The sequence below is a fragment of the Mus caroli genome, unplaced genomic scaffold (genome assembly GCF_978045245.1).
Source record: "Mus caroli unplaced genomic scaffold, Mus_caroli_1 scaffold_11, whole genome shotgun sequence".
NCBI lineage: Eukaryota > Metazoa > Chordata > Mammalia > Rodentia > Muridae > Mus > Mus caroli.
The window spans coordinates 17,740,777-17,759,119 of record NW_028227266.1 but is presented as its reverse complement, the minus strand read 5'-3'; the positions used below and the strand labels follow the sequence as shown (position 1 = coordinate 17,759,119).

Genomic DNA, 18,343 nt, shown 5'->3' with positions numbered 1-18,343 from the left:
GCTGGGAAACTCAGGCCAGAATCAGCCTGGGGCTCCTTTTTCTCCTTTCTAGGGAGACATCCAGGAGCTGCTGTTAATTCCAGACCCTCAGGCTGCCTTCCAGGCCTGTGAGCGCTACCTCCCTGATTGTGAAACCCTCGATTCCACAACCACAGGGGTGAGTGGGGAGTTCCAGGTGGCACTTCTGTCTGTAGGTATCAAGAGAGAGTGGAAGATGACCCAGAAACAAAGAGGTGAACAACTTTAGACTGGAAACTCAGGGCAGATCACAGAAGACGACACATCAGGCCAGATGTGGTGAGGCACACCTCAGTCCCCTCTGTACTCAAGAGGCTGATGACGAGGACTGACTTTGGGGCCAGCCTAGGCTACAAAGCAAAATCTTGTCTCCAAAATATCAACAATAACAAAATATCCTGCCTCCTGCCTGGGCACGGGGAGATGGCTCAGTCAGTCAAGAACCTTCAGTTTCAAGCACTAGGACCTGTTTTATCTCCAGAGTGTGGAAACGCTGAGCACGGTGGAACATTTGTATTCCAGTGCTGGAAAGGCAGAGGCAGGAGGATTCCTGGGGTTCACTGGCCAGTCAGCATGGCAATGTGGATGGTCACACACACACACACACACACACACACACACACACAGAGAGAGAGAGAGAGAGAGAGAGAGAGAGAGCTAAGTAAACCACAAGCTAGCCCTCAGTGACTCAAGTGATGGCATTCCCAATGGGGAGAGATTATAGCCCTAACTAGGACCCTTTCCTCAGGCCCCCAAAGACGATGAACCAGAAACCCCTGCCCCTCGTCGTCGAAAGGGCAAAGGAAAGAAAAAAGGGCGGGGTCGCAAGGGCAAGGGAAGAAAGAAAAACAAGGAGACCTCAGAGCTGAGTCCGACCCCTGGTGCCCCTGAGAACCAGGTAAGAACCCGGAACCTCCTGCTTTGCTCTTCGCTGCCTGATGGCCACCCACCTCTAGCCCCTCATCTTTGTGTTGGTCCTCAGGGCCTAACTCCTGAGGTCTAATTCTCTCAGTGGAAGGGTATGGCAGGTCCTGTGTCAGGGGCTTTTTCATGTCTGTTCCACACGCTGTACTCGTGGGGAGCTGGAGAAGGAGGCACCTCTCAACACAAGAGGACCCCATGATTAGAAGGGTCCTAGTGGAGTCCTAGCGAGCGGATCATCAGCTCGGGTAACTGGTTTCAGGTGCATTGGTTATTGTGTCAGTATGTGGGGTTCACTGCTGGGGCCACCGGTGGGGATTTTCCCTTTGATGGCCCTGTTTGGAAACTCATCTGGAGGTTCTAGCAGGGGGCACAGACACTCCCAGCCCCCTTAAAGAGGAAGGTTATCCTCTTTAAGTTTGCACCTTTGGGAGCGACACGTGGAGCAGCAAGGGAGGAAGGGGACAGCTGCCTATCGAGCTAGACAAGCAAAGTCAGTCCTGGAGACCAGTGTGATGACAGATGCCACATTCTGATCACCCTCATTTTTTTCCTTTTAAAATGTTTTATTTAATTTTTTAAATTGGATATTTTCATCATTTACATTTCAAATGTTTCCCCCTTTCCAGGTCTCCCCTCCCCACTCTTACTTCTTGAGGGTACTATTTAGGATTGCTGGTTGAGGAGGTTGTTCATTAGGGTGAATATGTAAGGAGTTCCTAGTTGGAGGTCTTCCCTTGGAGGCCTAGTTGGAGACAGTTGGTAAAGGTCGTTGGTAAAGGTCACTGTTGATATTTTGACTTGTCTTTGTTGTGTGTGAACTTTTCCTGGTAGACATGAGCAATAGATAGGGAAGTAATGGCCAACCAAGGTATGATTTCACTCACATCTAGCTTGGGAAACTAATGAATTGGTTGGCTGTACTTACCGACAGCTAAAGTGAGGAGTTCCATTCTGGGGCGTGGTGACCCCTAAGCAGTCTCCCTAAGCGTGGATACTGACTTTCCCCTTAGCTGCACAGATGGAGGGCCCACAGTTAGCCTCCACACTCAGTACTCTCACCTTCCCAGAGACCAGGAGACCACGTGCAGCCTGGGCACATTACAGATAGCTGGGAGAGGGGCCCAGGAGTGGCTGGCATCTCAGATGAGGAGCCCATGCCTGTCTCCGACCTCATTCCACAAGGGAATGGCACAGGCTGGGCCTTGAGGGTCTTTCATTCCTACAGTTGCCTTTGCTGGCAACACTGTCCCCTGACATGACTCATGACAGTCTGTAATTCCAATTCGAAGGAATCTGACGCCCTCCCTGCTCAGGGGACCTGCACGCACGTGTCGCATGCGTGAATGTGTGCACATGCACACATACATACACATTTTAAAAAAATCAAAAATCAAAAACCGAAACAACAAAAACCCCTGTCCTGATCAAAAGCAACTTAGAGGAGAGAGGGGATTGTTTCGGCTTACATTCCAGGTTATAGTCCCTTATTTGGGGGAACTCAGGCAGCAACTTAAAGCATTGCATCCACAATTACAAGCAGAGAGAGGAAATCCATGAATTCCTGCCTGTTTGCTCGATCTCAGCCAGCGCTGGCTGTTCTTACACTGTTCAGAACCTCCTGTAGGAGGGGCCAACTACAGTGGGCTGGATCTTTCAGTTAACCCTCAAGACAACCTTCCAGAGACAGCCCCCTGGTCCACCTCGTCTAAACACTCACAGACATCCTTCACGGGTGACTCTAGGCTGTGTCATTAAGATAAGCCAATGCACTAGTTGAATGTTGATTAAGGGTTATTAATTAGGGAGATTGCTAGAAGACATAATGGGGCCATTGTTAGTGGAATGATTGATTGAGGATCCCAGAGAGGGTTCATTATTTAGGGGGTCACTAAATAGTGATTTGTGTTGGAGGATTCTACTACTTGGGGTCATACTTGAGTCCCTGGATGGAAGGCTTTCTCTTCAGAGCCATCGATGGGAATCATAAAGGCAGGCAGGGCTCACCTAGCTTGGAATAATTTGGGTTAATTTTGTAGGTTATTGACTGGTAAATTACTGGGCAGGGGTCCTAAGTCATCGGTTGGGTCATTGCTTGAAGTCCTTGGTTGGAGGGGTCACGGGTTGTAATTAGATCTCAGTCCTGGATCTTTCTGTCCCATAGTATGACTACCAAGTTCTCTGCCTTGACCCAGTTCTTCTGCAGCTGTCCAGGTTGGATGAATTGCAGCCTGGCTGGTTGACCGCTGAGTTGTCAGGGGAGAAGACATGTGGGGCTGGGCTTCCGGGAGTCTGGCCCCGAGTGCTGGCTTTTGACTTTAACCACTGGGCCCTGGAGCCAATCCAGTTCTGCTCCCAGGCCTGGGAGATTTGGCCCTGCTCTGCTCCTCTTGTATCCAAGGAGGTTTCCCCTCTGGCCACCTTGGACAGGTTGTACGGGGCACCTGTCTTTTCCCCCACCAGCCTCTAAATTTGCTGAGAAGCTACTTCTGTCTTCCCACCTCTGAACTGGGGATTCCCCTAAGGGAGAGCCCTGGCTCCTCCTTTGTTTCCTTTGTCTTGATTGGCCTCACCCCAGATCTGACACTCCTTCCATGTCTGCTGCAGACCTCCCTCCACGTCCCTGAGACAGAGAACACAGTTCCCCACCTGCCTCCGACTCCCACACCTCTGGCCATCACCACCACTGTCACGATTGGACAAAATGCCACGGTCTCACAGGTTGGCGGGAAGTGGATGGCACTGGGCCAGGGGGAGGGGTGGTGAAGGGGATGGCCAAGAGCAAACCTTGACGTTCCCAGTGTTCTCCACAGGGGTTGGACTCTAGTACTGAAACTGAGCAGAGGACTCCAGAGATGGACGCTACTAAGGAGGGTGAAGGAGGTGGCTCCACCATGGGCCCCAAGTTCCGGGCAGCAGAACAGTCCTTACAGACTGAGTTCCAGATCTTTCCTGTGAGTCTAGAGAGGCTGGGCCAGGAGATGGGCTATAGACATTCTTGTTCTTGACTGTTTGTTTTGTGTCAACTACCTTTGTGTGACCCTGGCACAGTTGCAGCTGCAAAATGTTTACCAATCACTTGCAGTGTGACAGGGGCTGGTGATGCAAGTGGCCTTTAGTCTAAGCAGGGGAGATTTGGACTTCGAGTGGAACCCTGCTTCTAGCTCTCTGCGTGCCCTGCCTGCTGAGTGGACAGTAGGGGGAGCCAGAGAGTCAGTGGGGAAGCTTGTAGAGTTAGCAAGCGATGGGAGAGAGAATAACTCCAGTTGGAGGACATGGTTCCTTCTGCTCTTGTCTCTGGAGATGGATAGTTGTCATCTCCTGGCGGTGTCTTGAACTTGTAACATCTGTTTGACATTTAAGTGAGACTTCAGACCACGGATGGCTAGAAGGTTCTAGAGTCCAGGGGAGCCCATCCAGGCTGAGGAGAAAGACTTGGGGCTGACTTAGTCATAAAGCCTTGGGTGGACAAGGCTAGAGGGGCAGGCAGCCCTGTTCCTCCTTGGTGTTGGCAGAGGCGGAGTCAGACTTGAGACTGCACTGACTTCCTGCTCTGTTACTTTTCTTGTGCTAGGAGAAAATACCTGATAGAGTCAACTTGCAGGAGGAGGGGTTGCTTTGCTCACACTGCAAAGGGTTCCCGCAGTTGCCAGTTGAGCATCATCATGGGGACAGAAACATGTGGTGGGAGGCTTCAGTTCTTGGAGAAGGGGAAGCAATGAGTAGGGAAAGCTGTTCTCTCTGGCCTGGTGCTCTCCTCCCCTTTAACTCTATCTGGGGAAGCACCACTGTTCCTCTGGATGCCTCCCTCAGTAAATTCTCTTTGGAATGGAAGCATCCAGACACACCACAGTTTCATCTCACCAATCTCCTGGGTCATTCCATTTTTGTTGCTGTCAGATTCATTCATTCATCCATCCATCCATCCATCCATCCATCCATCCATCCATCCATTCATCCATTCACTGAGACAGACTCTTACTGTGTAACCCTGGTTGGTAGATCCATCTGGCCTTGAACTCCCAGAGATCTGCCTGCCACTGCCTCTGAGTGCTGGGACTAAAGCATGAGTGACCACACCTGGCCCCTCCTCGGCAATTTCAAATCCAGTCAGGTTAACAAAGAGGCTAAGTCATCACGTGTGTTAGGCTTGAACCTCATTTGTTGTATGTGTGTCACACACTAAATGACTTCATGAGTTATCTGCAGATGGCCACAGGTTTGAATAAGGTCCCAGCATCACTGGGAGAGAGACAGAGCCATGATAAGGTTTTTGGAGTTCATGCCCTTCACCTTGGACGACTTTCAGGAGTCAGTCCTCTCCTTCCACTGTGGAGTCCAGAGCCTGAGTTCAGGCTTGGATGGCCTGTGTGTTTACAAAGAGCAACCTCTCTGCCGTCATGTCTCTGTCTCTGCCATCATGTCTCTGTCTCTGCTCTTATGTCCTGTTTCCTCTCTCCTCACTGTCCCTAGGGTGCTGGAGAAAAGGGAGCGAAAGGAGAGCCTGCGACAGTTGAGCAGGTAAGAGGAGGAGGGGGCTGTGAGGAGGTTAAGGGGCTTCGTGAGAACAGGGGTCACACTTGTTTCCACCCCAGGGACAGCAGTTTGAGGGGCCTGCAGGAGCTCCAGGACCCCGGGTGAGTACTAGTTCTAGTCCCGTATTCCAACCTCTTCCCCATGCCCTGCCCCCTAGAGCCCATGCACAAACCAGCTATGCCACTAGATGCTCTCATAGCTGCTCTTCCTTTCCTTTTACGTAGCCCAGGCTGTCTTCATCTCACTATGTAGCCTAGGCTGGACTCTGTCTCTTGATCCTTCTGCCTCAGCCTCCTGAACATTGGGATTACAGGTGTGCACCATGGTTCCCGACTCTCTTCTAGATGGGGAGAAGATTTGGATTATAGTGTTGCTGAAGGTCATTGGATATTCAATACCCAAAAGATATGTCAAAAAAGATTTAGGATACAAAGTTGAGAGGGCAATAGATCACGGTGGGAGCAGAGCTGCCTAAGTGGTAGTCAGGAGGTATGCCTGAAGACAAGGTCATAGGTGGGTCAGAACCAGCTAGGCTCATGTTCTACATCTCCTGTGACCTCTGATTTCTGTCTCCACAGGGAATATCTGGTCCTTCAGGCCCTCCTGGGCCTCCGGGCTTCCCTGGGGACCGTGGTCTACCGGTAAGAGACTCCCCACTGGAGTGTATGCCTGTGTTGGGGTGGGATTTCAGGATGGGGGTGTGGAGATTCGAATGTGGGTGTGCGGGTCTGGGATTAGGAACACCATCCCAGAAGTGATGTTGCCCCCATCTGTGAACTCCGTAAACCCTGACTTCTCTTCCCATTTTCTCCTTGTGCCTGTTTTTGTGCATCTTTAAATTTTTCATGTCATTTTCATTTATCTATTTTGTGCATGTGCGTGCACACATGGCCGGTAGTGGCCATGGCCTGGTACCTGATCAGAGGTCAAAGGACACCTTGCAAGACTCAGTTCTCTCCTTCTACCATGTGGATCTCGGGCAGTCAAACTCAGATCATCAGGCTCCTTCTCAGTCTCTGCTCCCCCTCTGTCCCCTCTCATCTTCCATCTGCTGTCCTTACCTCATCCATCCACCCCTCTGTCTTGCTCCTTCTCTCAGGGTCCTGCCGGCCTCCCAGGAATCCCAGGCATTGATGGAGCCCGGGGCCTGCCGGGCACAGTGATTATGATGCCGGTGAGGAGGGAGAGTCCCATCCCTGGGCAGTGGAGTCCTGACCCCAGGGGATGCCTTCCTGTGCATCTCTACTCATCCATAGTTGTTCCTTAGTTCCATTTTGCAAGCAGCTCGATGAAGGGACCCCCAGTGTCCTTCCAGCAGGCCCAGGCCCAGGCAGTACTGCAACAGGCTCAGGTGAGTGGGATAAGGGCCATGTGTCATGTGAGGGACAGCATAAATAAAGGCTCATGCAGGACTGGTTGGGAGGCTGAGGATATCTCTCTCCTGAAGATGCTTGCTGTGAGTTTCTGTTGTTATTGCAAAGTCCCGAGCCTGGGTGGTTTATGGAGAACAGAGGATCCAGGCTAATGATTCTGGAGGCTGGCAAGTCCCAGAGCACCATGCTGCCGCCTAGCTGGGTGCATTGTAACTGGTGGTGGTGGGGCAGTGCAAGGCAAGATGGTACATACGTGAGGATAAGCCTTACTCTCCTAAAGGTACTGATTGTCAGGATGGGGCACCCACCCTTCTGATTTCATCGAATCCCAATCATCTTCCAAAAGGCTCCCCTCAAAGTGTTATCAACACACGAATCGGGGAACAGATTTACAACCTGTGGAGGAGGCACACTCCTACCTCTAGTAGTGATTCTGTGGTCTTATGGGGAACTCTTGCTCTGTCTGTCTTTCCAGCTGTCCATGAAAGGGCCCCCTGGTCCAGTAGGGCTCACTGGGCGCCCAGGCCCTGTGGTGAGTAAGGGGACTACACTGGGGAGAGAGTGCATCCCTGCCAGATAGCCACATTGCTCAAACTGTGCTCCTCCCCCATCTCTCCTCCTCCAAGGGCCTCCCTGGATATCCAGGTCTGAAAGGTGAATTGGGAGAAGTGGGGCCACAGGTGAGTCTGGACGGATATGGGGGGAGGAACGGATTAGATGGGAAACGTTTTCTCCAAAGGTTACAGGATAAAAGGCCAGCTGGGGAACATAACAAATGGAATAGAAATATACCTTTGAAACTTCTGCCTCTCCTGGGGAGTGATTTAAAATAGGCTCTAAGGATGCTGGAGAGATGGTCTAGTGGTTAGAAACACTGGCTGTTCTTCCAGAGAACCTGGGTTTAATTCCCAGTGCTCATATAGCGGTCCATGATTGTCTGCAATTCCATTTCCATAGGCACCCTCACATAGACATACATGCAGGTAAAAAAACACCAATGCACATGAAATAAAAATAAATAAAATAGGTTCTGGGCTGGGGGCTGGGTTCAGCTGGTAAAGCATTTGCCAAGCATGAATGAAACCCTGAGTCCCAGCCCCCAGCTCCGCATAAACCAGGTGTGGAGTGCACACCTGTCATCCCAGCACTTGGTGGGGTAGAGGCTGGAGGACCAGGAGGGCAAGGCCTAGCCTAAAACACAAAGATCCCCCTGCCTCCGCTTCCCGAGCGCTGTGATCAAAGGTGTGCGTATCTACTGAGGCGGTGGTGCACATCTTTAATCTCAGGAGGCTGAGGCAGGGGGTCTCTGTAAATTCAAGGCCAGCTTGGTCTATACAGTGAGTTCTAGGCCAGCCAGAGTTGCATGGTAGACCTTGTCAAAATGAAACAAAAAACAAACAAAAGAAGCATATGCCTTTTCTTTTAATTCTTCCTTCTTGTTTCCCACCACAGGGCCCCCGAGGATTACAGGGCCCTCCTGGGCCTCCTGGACGGGAAGGCAAGACAGTGAGTAACGTCTAGGTTCTTAAGTTATGCTTTGCTTACCACCAGCACCAAACAAAAACTCTGGCTTTGTTCTCTCTGGCCTTCCTGTGTTATCAGAGGGACCTGAGCGCAGAAGACTGCAGCGGATGCTCAGCTGGGTGCACAGTGAAGGGATGGGGCAGGTGGCAGCTTCAGGGAGACTTGAGAACAGGGACAACGCTTGGCAGGGGCCCAAGTGTGGTCAGGAGCAAGTGAAGAACAACCTAAGCAGCACACATACAAAAAAAAGTGTGTGCGTGTGCCTGACCCCAGAATTTGGGAGATGAGGCAGGAGGATTAGAAACTCAAGGTCATCCTTTAACTTCTGCATAGGGTTAAGTACTTGAGAGTCACCTCACGGGAGAAGAGAACTGACTTCCACAAGTCATCTTCTGACCTCCACATCTCCACATGTGTGCCATGGCACATACATGCACATGTACACGCACACACTGAATACACTAGCCAGGCTTGGTGACTTTAACCCCAGCACTCAGGAGTCAGAGGCAGGTAGATCTCTCGGCAGGCCTGTGATCCTAGCATAAATAGTGAGTACCAGGCCAACCAGGGCTGCACAGTGAGACCTTGACTCAACAACTACAACAACAACAACAACAACAACAACAACAACCACCACCAAAATTTTAAGAAAGCAGTCCTTGGGAGACAGTAAAAGGTAGTGCACAGTAGCCACACTGGATGGCAGGACATTTAGAGGGAAGAGCTCTGGGAGGTTCATCCATCCTTGATTCATTTTCTTCATAGGGCCGAGCTGGAGCAGATGGGGCTCGGGGGCTCCCCGGAGACACAGGACCTAAGGTGGGTGCTGGGGCCAGGATGGGTTGAGGGGGCATTGCAGGGTGGGGAGATGTCAAGGTCAAGGATTTAAGGCAGCTGCTGTCTCTTCCAAAAGGGTGACAGGGGCTTTGATGGCCTGCCCGGGCTGCCTGGTGAGAAGGGCCAAAGGGTGAGTGCCCCTCCCATACTCACGCCCTGTTATCATGTGTAATGCTTCCTTGACTTCAGAGCTTCATACACTGTCTGAGCCTTCACGACCCACACTGAACTTCTTTTCTGAAGTGAGTGGCTCCTGCATATGCTAATTTATTCAAATGCACCCCTCCTTCTCTGTACTAGGGTGACTTTGGACGGGTAGGGCAACCTGGTCCCCCAGGAGAGGATGGTGTAAAGGTAAGCTGGAGGGGGGCATAGGAAAGAGGCGGGGGGGGGGGGGGCTCAGCACTTGCCTACCATATATGAAGCCCTGGCTTCATTCCCTGACATTGAAACAAATAAACAAACAAGCAAGCAAACAAAACTCAGAAATTAGCTGAGTGGTGTCTGGGGACTGGGGTCTACACTACAGGAGCAGGAAGCCCCAGGGTCCTCTAAAAGGCAGCATTGGAGCTGATAGCTAGCTTTTGGGTGAGGATGTGGGAGGGTAAGTCAAGGCCTGGAGACTGAGCTCTGTCGTAAGAGTGGGAAGACACCAAGCCAACTCTTAAAGGGGCTTCTAGATGAGGGGAGGTTGTACCTCGGGTCTGTACTTGCCCAGTGTAAATAATGATGACACTTTCCATAGGGCCTGCAGGGACCTCCAGGGCCCACTGGCCAGGCTGGAGAGCCAGTGAGTATTGGGAGACCCCAGACTCCTTTACTTGTTCAGGGGAGGGAAGAATCCCCTTGGGGCACGAAACTTGCAGGAGTATATACCTCTAATACCAATTATGTGGCTCCTTCCTTGCAGGGTCCCCGAGGTCTGATTGGCCCCAGAGGTCTCCCAGGTCCCCTAGGACGCCCGGTGAGAATCTTGTTGACTCCCTGTCTATGTTTTATTTTTACCTGTCTTCCCCTGTAAGCCACCACTCTAAGTGTGTGTATGTGTGTGTGTTTGCACGACCCACATGTGGAGATCAGATCTTTTCTTTCACAATGGATCCCTGGAATTAAACTCAGGACATCAGTCTTAGCAGCAAGTGTCATTATCCACTGAGTAACCCCCACCCCCTTTCTCCCTCGCTCCCTCTTGTCCTTGCTCTGTGTGACTGTGATTGCCTGCACAAGAGGCACAGTGTGAAAGTCTGATGACAATTGTGAGAGTTGGTCTTTTCCCACCTTGTTTGAGGGTTTTTTGTTTTGTTTTTTGTTTTTTTAAGACAGGGTTTCTCTGTGTAGCCCTGGCAGTCCTGGAACTCACTTTGTAGACCAGGCTGGCCTCTAATTTAGAGATCCTCCTGCCTCTGCTGCCTCCTGAGTGAACATTCGCCTGGGCTTGTCTGAGGGTTTTTCTCTGGGTTTTCCACTATGCTGGCCTCCACGTTTTCCAGGGAAATCAGTCTCCGGCCTCTCCTCTCCCTGCAGGGGATCACAAATGCCAATGCTACTAGTTAGGCTTTTGTGTGGGTTCCGGGGATTTGAACTCAGAGCTGCATTGCTTGTGCAGCAAGTGCCTTGACCCACTGAGCATCTCCCGAGCCTGAAGAAGCTTTCTGTTGCTGCTGTCCCCTTTATACATGTTTCTCAGCAGCTCACACCCGGGGTCTGATCTGTCCTCACAGGGTGTGACGGGGAGTGATGGCGCACCAGGGGCCAAAGGCAACGTGGTAAGCGTCCTACCATCTGCTTTTGCCCTTCTGACTCTCCAAGCCCATGATCTTTATAGCCTTGTCTACTTGGAACTTCCCTTACCCTCCACCTTCTGTCACCTTCCTGCTTCACTGAACCCACCCTTCCCCCAACAGGGTCCTCCTGGAGAACCCGGCCCCCCAGGACAGCAAGGAAACCACGGCTCCCAGGTTTATGCCTCTGTCTTGACAATGGGAGGTGGGGGGGCTGAGCCACAGTCCTCCCTTGTCCAGTTTTACTGTCCATCTCTCTTTTTGTGACTCTTTCACCTTCTTTTTATGTCCCAGGGAATTCCAGGCCCCCAGGGGCCCATTGGCACTCCCGGGGAAAAGGTAAGTGACTTGCTCCTGTCACTAGGAGAAGCTCCACTCTAGGGTTCCTTTGAGGGACTTCCTGCTGATGAATAGTCACATTCCGGAAGCCAGTCCAGAGTGACAGAGTGGCACTGTTGGGGGAGGGTTTCCAGGAGAATCCCACTGAGGCTGGCAGACAGAGGAGGCGTTGTTAGTACCTCTGTCCCTCACAGATGCCCTCACAAAAGGGACTCCCAGGAAGCTAATGAAGGACAGACCTCAGCTTTGTCTCTCTGCATGTGTGTGTGTGCTCACATGTGGTGTGTGCATACTTGTGTATATGTGTACAGCTATGTGTGTTTCCTAGCTTGCTTTTCTGTTGTCACGATAAAACACCGGCCAAAGCCAGCTTGAGGAGGAAAGGGCTCACGGACCTATGCTTCCATGTTATTGCGGAAATGCAGGACCCTAGAAGCAGGAACTGAAGCAGAGGCTATGGAGAAATGCTGCTAACTGGCTTTGCTCAGCCTGGTTTCTTATGACCCTCTCATATCAATCATCAATCAAAAAAATGTCTGATTGGTCCAAATATCTGATAGGTCCAAAGGTAGATAAGAGGCTGGGAAACCAGAACTGGAGAGCCAGCTATGGTACCACACCCCTGCAGTCCCAGTAATTGTCCCAGCCTGGACCTTACTGCAGAACTTTGTCTAAATAAATGAAATGAAATGAAATGAAATGAAATGAAATGAAATGAAATGAAATGAAGCAAAGAAACAAGACAAGGGGGTGTGGGTGAGAAGTTCCGACTCTAGCATATTTCATACTGGTTTTGTTCTTTCTGTGGTACTGGGCCTAAAACCTGGGGCCTTGTGCATCATAGTGCTTGCCTATATAGCGGCACCCCAGCTTGTCACTAATGGATTCTAGGAAGGAGATCTACAACTGAGCCACACCTCGCCCCTTCTCATTGGTTTTTTGTTTGTTTTGTTTCATTTGTATTTCAAGGCAGGGTTTCTCTGTGTAGCCCTGGCTGGCCTCGAACTCAGAGATCCACCTGCCTCTGCATCCCGAGTGCTAGGATTAAAGGCATGCACCACCACCACCACCACTCAGACTCTCATATTGCTTTTGCATCTCTCCCAGATAAGGAGGATTTCCGAAGCTCAGAGAGGGCAAGCTGGGTCACCAGCGTCACACAGCAAACATGGGCAGAGCTTGTGTTGTAGGCTCACTCTGAGCTGCCTGGGTAATCACTGAGACTCTCAGGCTACTCTTATTTTTCCTCTTTTTTTCAGGGTCCCCCTGGAAACCCCGGAATTCCAGGTGTCCCAGGATCTGAGGGCCCCCCGGTGAGAACCAGGAGCTGGGACAAGGGGAAGGGGAAGGTTTGGGTGTCTGCATGACACATTTTGGCCTTTGATGAGTTGATGTGTTTCTCCGGCAGGGCCACCCAGGCCACGAGGGTCCCACAGGAGAAAAAGGGGCTCAGGTGAGTGACCAGGAGGGTGGCTGGGCTAGGAAAGAGGAGTAGCAAGTGAGGAGACAGGATACTAGGAACAAGATAGCACTGACCTTGTTTTCCTATCAGGGCCCACCAGGATCAGCAGGCCCTCGGGGCTATCCTGGACTTCGTGGTGTGAAGGTAGGTAACCCTTGAGGGCTTTGAAGGTGGGACAGTTGATTAGTGTTGGTGTCAGAAGACCAACTTAGTGCCAGGTATCATGTGATGTCTGTGGCCCCAGTATTTGGGAGGCAAAGGCGAGAAGATTCCTCCAAGTTGGAGGCTAGCCTGGGCTATATAGTGAATTCTGCCAGCCAGACGTGTATTGCACTATTTTGAGACCCTGTTTCACAAATGAATCACTAACAAAATACATACACACACACACATTCACACACACAAACACACACACCCTGTAATCACAGTACTTGAGGGAAGAAGATCAGGAATTTAAGATCAGCCTGAGCTTTACAAATGTGAAGCCAGCCTGTTTCAACCTAAGAATTAAAAAGGCTGGGGCAGAAGCTCAGACCGCAGAATGCTTGCCTAGCATGTATGGAGTGTCCCACGTTCCAATCCCAGCACCCTATAAACTCAGCATGGTGGTACATGCTGTGGTCCTAGTGTGGAGGTGGTAGAGGCAGAGGCATTGGAAGTCCAGAGTCATCCTTAGCCATGGAGTGAATTTTAAATCAGCCAGGGCTACATGAGACCGTGTCTCAAAACAAAATAAAGAAATAACAACAGCAAAACTCACTCCAGCACCTGGAAGGCAGAGGCAGGAGGATCTCTGTGCTTTCCAGGACATTCTGGTATTCATAGTAAATTCCAGGCTAGGTAGGTGGGACTACTGTCTCAAAAACAAACAAAACAGAAAGTAAACAAATGGCTCTATTTTATTGTTAGTTTCTTTTCTCATCTTTTTCTTTGCTTAATTTATAAATTGGATTTTATCATAGTTTGATGTATGCATAGAACAGGCAACATAGATAAGGACTGGCTCTTATTCCTTCTGGCAATTCCTGGTGGGTGGGGGTGAGGGGTGGGGGTGTCCCAGCTTATTTTGCAGATAAGTGGAGGGCTGTGGCTGCAGCCCGTGTTGTATCTGAATCGAGTTACTTTGTAGCCAAGGGAGAGGATGGCTGCAGCCAAAGCTTTCTTTACTGAGGTCCAGTGAATTACTGCGGGGCTGCAGAAGGCCCTGCTGTTTCCAAGTGCATAGTTGCATCAGCTCCAACTGCTTGTTCATTCTTCAGTTGAGCTCAGTTCCCGTCTGAGCCAAGTGCAGTTTTTCAGTGTGGTACAGGCAGGAAGTCAGCCCAGGGTATGAGCTCTGCACGGGATGGACATGCTGTCACCAGGCACAGAGTCTCCTTGTGGCCAGCACAATGGGGAAACTCTCCCCTGCCTTTGGAATGAAACTGGCCTCTGGAATGTTCTTTCTTCTGCCAGAAGGAACTGTAGACACTGTGTCCTCAGGAAGTAGAGATGAATGGTGTAGAGATTTGGCTCTCCTGCTTCTCCCTACGCATCTGAACTTGGTGGGGGTGGGGGATGGGGTGGCTACCAGGCATGCGATCGATCGGTAGAGGAGACACTGAGGGGCTCCGAGGAGACAGGGCTGCTCCCTCTAGGGCTCCCCACCACACTATCCCCGTCTTGCAACTGTTCCCACAATTTTAGGTCAAGGGAGGAAGTCTAAAACCTTCCTTTTGCAGGGAAGGAGACTGAGAGCTCTCTAAATTTTTTCTTAGGGTACCTCTGGTAACCGGGGTCTCCAAGGCGAGAAAGGAGAAAGGGTGAGGAGGAAGGGGTTCACTGGAAGGGAGGGAGAGGGAGCCCCCATAAAGAGCCCCTGGCCGTGTCCCTTCCCTAAGACCCCGACTTCTACTCTTCGCCTGCCTCTGTCCCACCCTTTCTTCCTGCTCTTGCCTGCTCTGTCTCCATTTCTGTATCTCCTCCCAGGGAGAGGATGGCTTTCCTGGCTTCAAGGGTGATGAGGGACCAAAAGGTGACCGGGTAAGACCAGCTCCAGATGAGGACTGTGTGGTGTAAACATGGGATGGGCTGTGATTAAACAGAGGAGGAAGGAAAGGTGACTGGTTTCAATCCCATTTATTTATTGATTTATATTTTCTATCTCAGGGAAACCCCGGACCCCTAGGTCCCAGAGGAGAGGATGGTCCAGAAGGACAAAAGGGGCCTGGGGGACTGCCTGGTGATGAGGGTCCTCCAGGAGCAGCAGGGGAGAAGGTGATTCACACGGTCCATTTGCATTGTTTACTGCCCATCTCCGCCCCTGGCTGCTGCCTCACTGTCCAGTCTGGATATGGAACCAGGACGCCTCACTTGTTAGAAAACAGTTGTACTGTGGAGCCACTCCCCAGCCCCGCACTGGGGACTCTGGGCAGGGGCCCTAACACTGAGTCCCACCCCAGCCGCTCACTGGGGGATTCTGGACAGGGATGTCGGGCTGAGCTAACCCGTCATACTTCATTTATTTGCTGAGCATTGTAGAGCAATTACTTGCTTGCACCTTCGTTTTAATCCCCACAGCGACTCTGTGTGATAGATTTTTAAAAAGATTTATTTATGTCATGGTGGTGCATTCCTTTAATTCCAGAGATGGTGGGGTGGGGTGGGACAAAGGTACTTGGTGAGTTCTAGGCCAGCCAGAGCTACACAATGCGACCCTGTCTTTAAAAGGGGTGGGGTGGGGGGAATTATTTTTATTTTTAATTCTGTGTCTCTCTGTGTGAGTACAGATGCCTCCAGAGGTCAATCCCTGGAGCCAAAGTCACAGGTGGTTATGAGCTGCCTGATACCGTGCTGGGAATCAAACTACTGAGCCATCTCTCAGGTTCCTGTGGTAAACAGCTCATCTTCCCCTTACAGAGGAGGACACGGGCTTGTACTGGTGAATGAGCCCCTCGCAGGCAGGCACATCCCTCGTAGACCTCAGTTTCCTAGGTTCTCACTCGGTTGCACGGGTTGCACACCGTTTCTCCTCTGGTCTCCAGCCTGCAGTGTGTGACCTTTGTTCTACAATCTTTTTCTCCTGCAGGGCAAGCTTGGGGTGCCAGGTCTCCCAGGTTACCCAGGACGCCCAGGACCTAAGGTACGAGGCCATGGAACTGGAGGCGGGCAGGGGAAAGGCAGAGAGGGTCCAGGCTGTGTCCCAGGGCACGCGGGGGGGGGGGAGGGGGGGAGGGGAAGGGAGGAGGCGGGGATAGGGGTATGCTCGGCTGTACAGCTCCTGGCATTGAGAGAGTATTAAGGAAAACATGAGCATCATGGTCTCATTCTCAGAAGTGCTTATGACCTCCATGACCTTGAGTGAGGTTCTTGAAACCATTTTCCCAGCTGCTAAGCGGAGGTACCTGTGATATCTGCCTAGATTCACTTGATGACTTGTGGTCTGGTTGTTTGGTCCATCAACCAGAGGGATGTGTTAGACTGCTTTCTGTTGCCATAACAAAAACATTTGAAGCTGGATATTTTATGAAGAAAAGAGGTTTTGTTAGCATAGTATTGAAGGCTAATAACTTAAAATCAGAGGACTCCACTGATGTAGCCGGAGTTAAGTCCCCTCCCTGACTGAGTTACTTTAGTAGGAAATGGTGTCATACAAAAGCAGGTATGAGTTAGAGTGACCCCACAGCAGCACAGGAAGCCAGAGATGGGATGGCCACACTTCCTAATGACAACCCACGGGCCACTGGCCAGATTGCTGTCAGTACAGTGCTTGCCATGCAGCCATGAAACCCTGAATTTGAGTTCCAGCACCCATGTGAAAAACCATGTGTGGTACACATTTGTGACCTCAGCACTGGGGAGGTAGGCAGGAGGGTTCCTGGGGCTCAATGGCCAGAAAATCTAGCACTTGACCAAGCTCCAGGTTCAGTGAGAGACTTTATCTCAAAGAGTTAAGGAGAAGGGGCCAAGGAGATAGATCGGTGGAGAGAGAGTTTGCTGAGTTTGAGCCTAAGTTCAAATTTCTATCACCCACTTCCCATGCTGGGGAAATGGCTCAGCAGTTGAGAACCCTTGCTGCCCCTCAGAGCTTAGGGCTCTACATCCACACTGCCAGCTTACAACTGGCTACAACCTCGGCTCCAGGGGATCTGATAAAGTGTGCCCTCTGTCATCAGCACTCACACACAACACACACACACACACAGACACACAGACACACACCAAAACAAAACTCCTTTAAATAGAAAGGGAAAAAGTCAGGCAAGGCCTTGTTTGTGTTCCTGTCACCCCGGGACTGTGGGGGTTGAAACAGGAGGATCCCTGGGCCTTGCTGGACAGCAGGCTAACTCCATGCTCAGTGAGAGACCCTGTCTGAAAGGAATGATGGACAGCGAGTGTAGAGGAGGATGCTGGGCATCCTGCTCTGGCACCTGCTTGGACACATGTTCGTACACCACACACACCCATGAACATGTGTGTGCAACGCTAAAGTGAAGTACAAAGAAGACACCTAGCATTGGCTTCTGGCTTCCACATGCACATGCACACACGAACTCCAAACAAAAATCCTCTTGGCTGTGTAAGATAAAGGTCCTTTCCTCCAAACCTAATGACCCGAGTTAGATCCCTGCCACCCAAGTGGTAGAAAGAGAGAACTGACCCCTGCAAGCTGTCTTCTGACCTCCACATGCATGCTGCGGCACAGAAAATAAGTAAATATAATGAAGGGGTCTTGGTTTTACCGAGATAGAATCTCACTGTGTAGGACACAGAGATCTATGCACCAAAATCTCCCGAGTGCCGGCCATCAAAATGCTTTAAAAAAAAAAAACCAAAAACTCTTCTAAATGTTTTTTGATATTTTATTTCTTTTTATTTTATGTGAATGTGTAAACATATTCTGTGCCTGCATACACATCTGTGCATCAGATGCATGCGAAACCTGCAGAGGCTAGAAGCAAATTTCAGATTCTGTAGAACTGGTGTTATAGATGTTATAGACGGTTGTGAGCCTGCCATGTGGGTGTTGGGAGAAGCAAACCCAGGCCTCTGGAAGAACAGCCAGTGTGCTCTTATCCTCTGAGCCATTTCTCTGAGTTCCATGAGAACTATGTTAATCCCTTCCTGTTAGTCCTAATGACCTAAAGACCTCCCACTACACTGTGCCCCTTAAAGGTACCCCATCCATAATCCCACACAAGAATCAAGCTGCCAGCACAGACCAGGGGGTGGGGCACACAAAGATGTTGGAATCCTAACAGAGGAAATGCACACAACTGAGACCTTTCCAATCTTGAATTCATTATAAGCCAGCACAGTGTACTTATACAGAAATGTGGCTGTGTGGAAACACATGTGCCAGTGTTAGGAGGATAAGAGTGCGTGCAAGATTGTGCTCTCTGTCTGAGCCGCACCCCGGACGGACGGCATCATGGGTTAGTGAGCATGTCTGTTTATGTAAAGGCCCTTGGGATCTTAAAGATGCATGGGAGCAGATTTGAGTGCAGAATTCTTTTTTAAAATCAAGTTTATGGGTTGGGAAGATGCTCAGAGGTTAAAACCTCTTGCTGCTC

The 18,343-nt window shown here is 50.7% G+C and overlaps 1 protein-coding gene across 3 annotated transcripts in view; it reads left to right on the top strand.

The window, feature by feature from the left end:
* Window positions 1-18,343, top strand: part of Col5a3 (collagen type V alpha 3 chain) — a 45,595-nt gene that overhangs the window by 6,582 nt on the left and 20,670 nt on the right. For all 3 annotated transcript variants that reach the window (XR_015048913.1, XM_085844454.1, XM_021171693.3), the window contains exons 5-31: window positions 53-157; window positions 767-916; window positions 3,547-3,660; window positions 3,753-3,893; window positions 5,413-5,460; window positions 5,535-5,576; window positions 6,054-6,116; window positions 6,575-6,649; window positions 6,743-6,826; window positions 7,324-7,380; window positions 7,475-7,528; window positions 8,301-8,354; window positions 9,138-9,191; window positions 9,286-9,339; window positions 9,510-9,563; window positions 9,955-9,999; window positions 10,120-10,173; window positions 10,931-10,975; window positions 11,114-11,167; window positions 11,285-11,329; window positions 12,589-12,642; window positions 12,738-12,782; window positions 12,882-12,935; window positions 14,549-14,593; window positions 14,760-14,813; window positions 14,940-15,047; window positions 15,859-15,912. Coding sequence is in view for 2 of the 3 variants with exons in the window: in XM_085844454.1 (XP_085700580.1) it covers window positions 53-157; window positions 767-916; window positions 3,547-3,660; window positions 3,753-3,893; window positions 5,413-5,460; window positions 5,535-5,576; window positions 6,054-6,116; window positions 6,575-6,649; window positions 6,743-6,826; window positions 7,324-7,380; window positions 7,475-7,528; window positions 8,301-8,354; window positions 9,138-9,191; window positions 9,286-9,339; window positions 9,510-9,563; window positions 9,955-9,999; window positions 10,120-10,173; window positions 10,931-10,975; window positions 11,114-11,167; window positions 11,285-11,329; window positions 12,589-12,642; window positions 12,738-12,782; window positions 12,882-12,935; window positions 14,549-14,593; window positions 14,760-14,813; window positions 14,940-15,047; window positions 15,859-15,912 (1,806 nt within the window). In the remaining variant the exon portion in view is untranslated. The remainder of the gene's footprint in view (window positions 1-52; window positions 158-766; window positions 917-3,546; window positions 3,661-3,752; window positions 3,894-5,412; window positions 5,461-5,534; window positions 5,577-6,053; window positions 6,117-6,574; window positions 6,650-6,742; window positions 6,827-7,323; window positions 7,381-7,474; window positions 7,529-8,300; window positions 8,355-9,137; window positions 9,192-9,285; window positions 9,340-9,509; window positions 9,564-9,954; window positions 10,000-10,119; window positions 10,174-10,930; window positions 10,976-11,113; window positions 11,168-11,284; window positions 11,330-12,588; window positions 12,643-12,737; window positions 12,783-12,881; window positions 12,936-14,548; window positions 14,594-14,759; window positions 14,814-14,939; window positions 15,048-15,858; window positions 15,913-18,343) is intronic.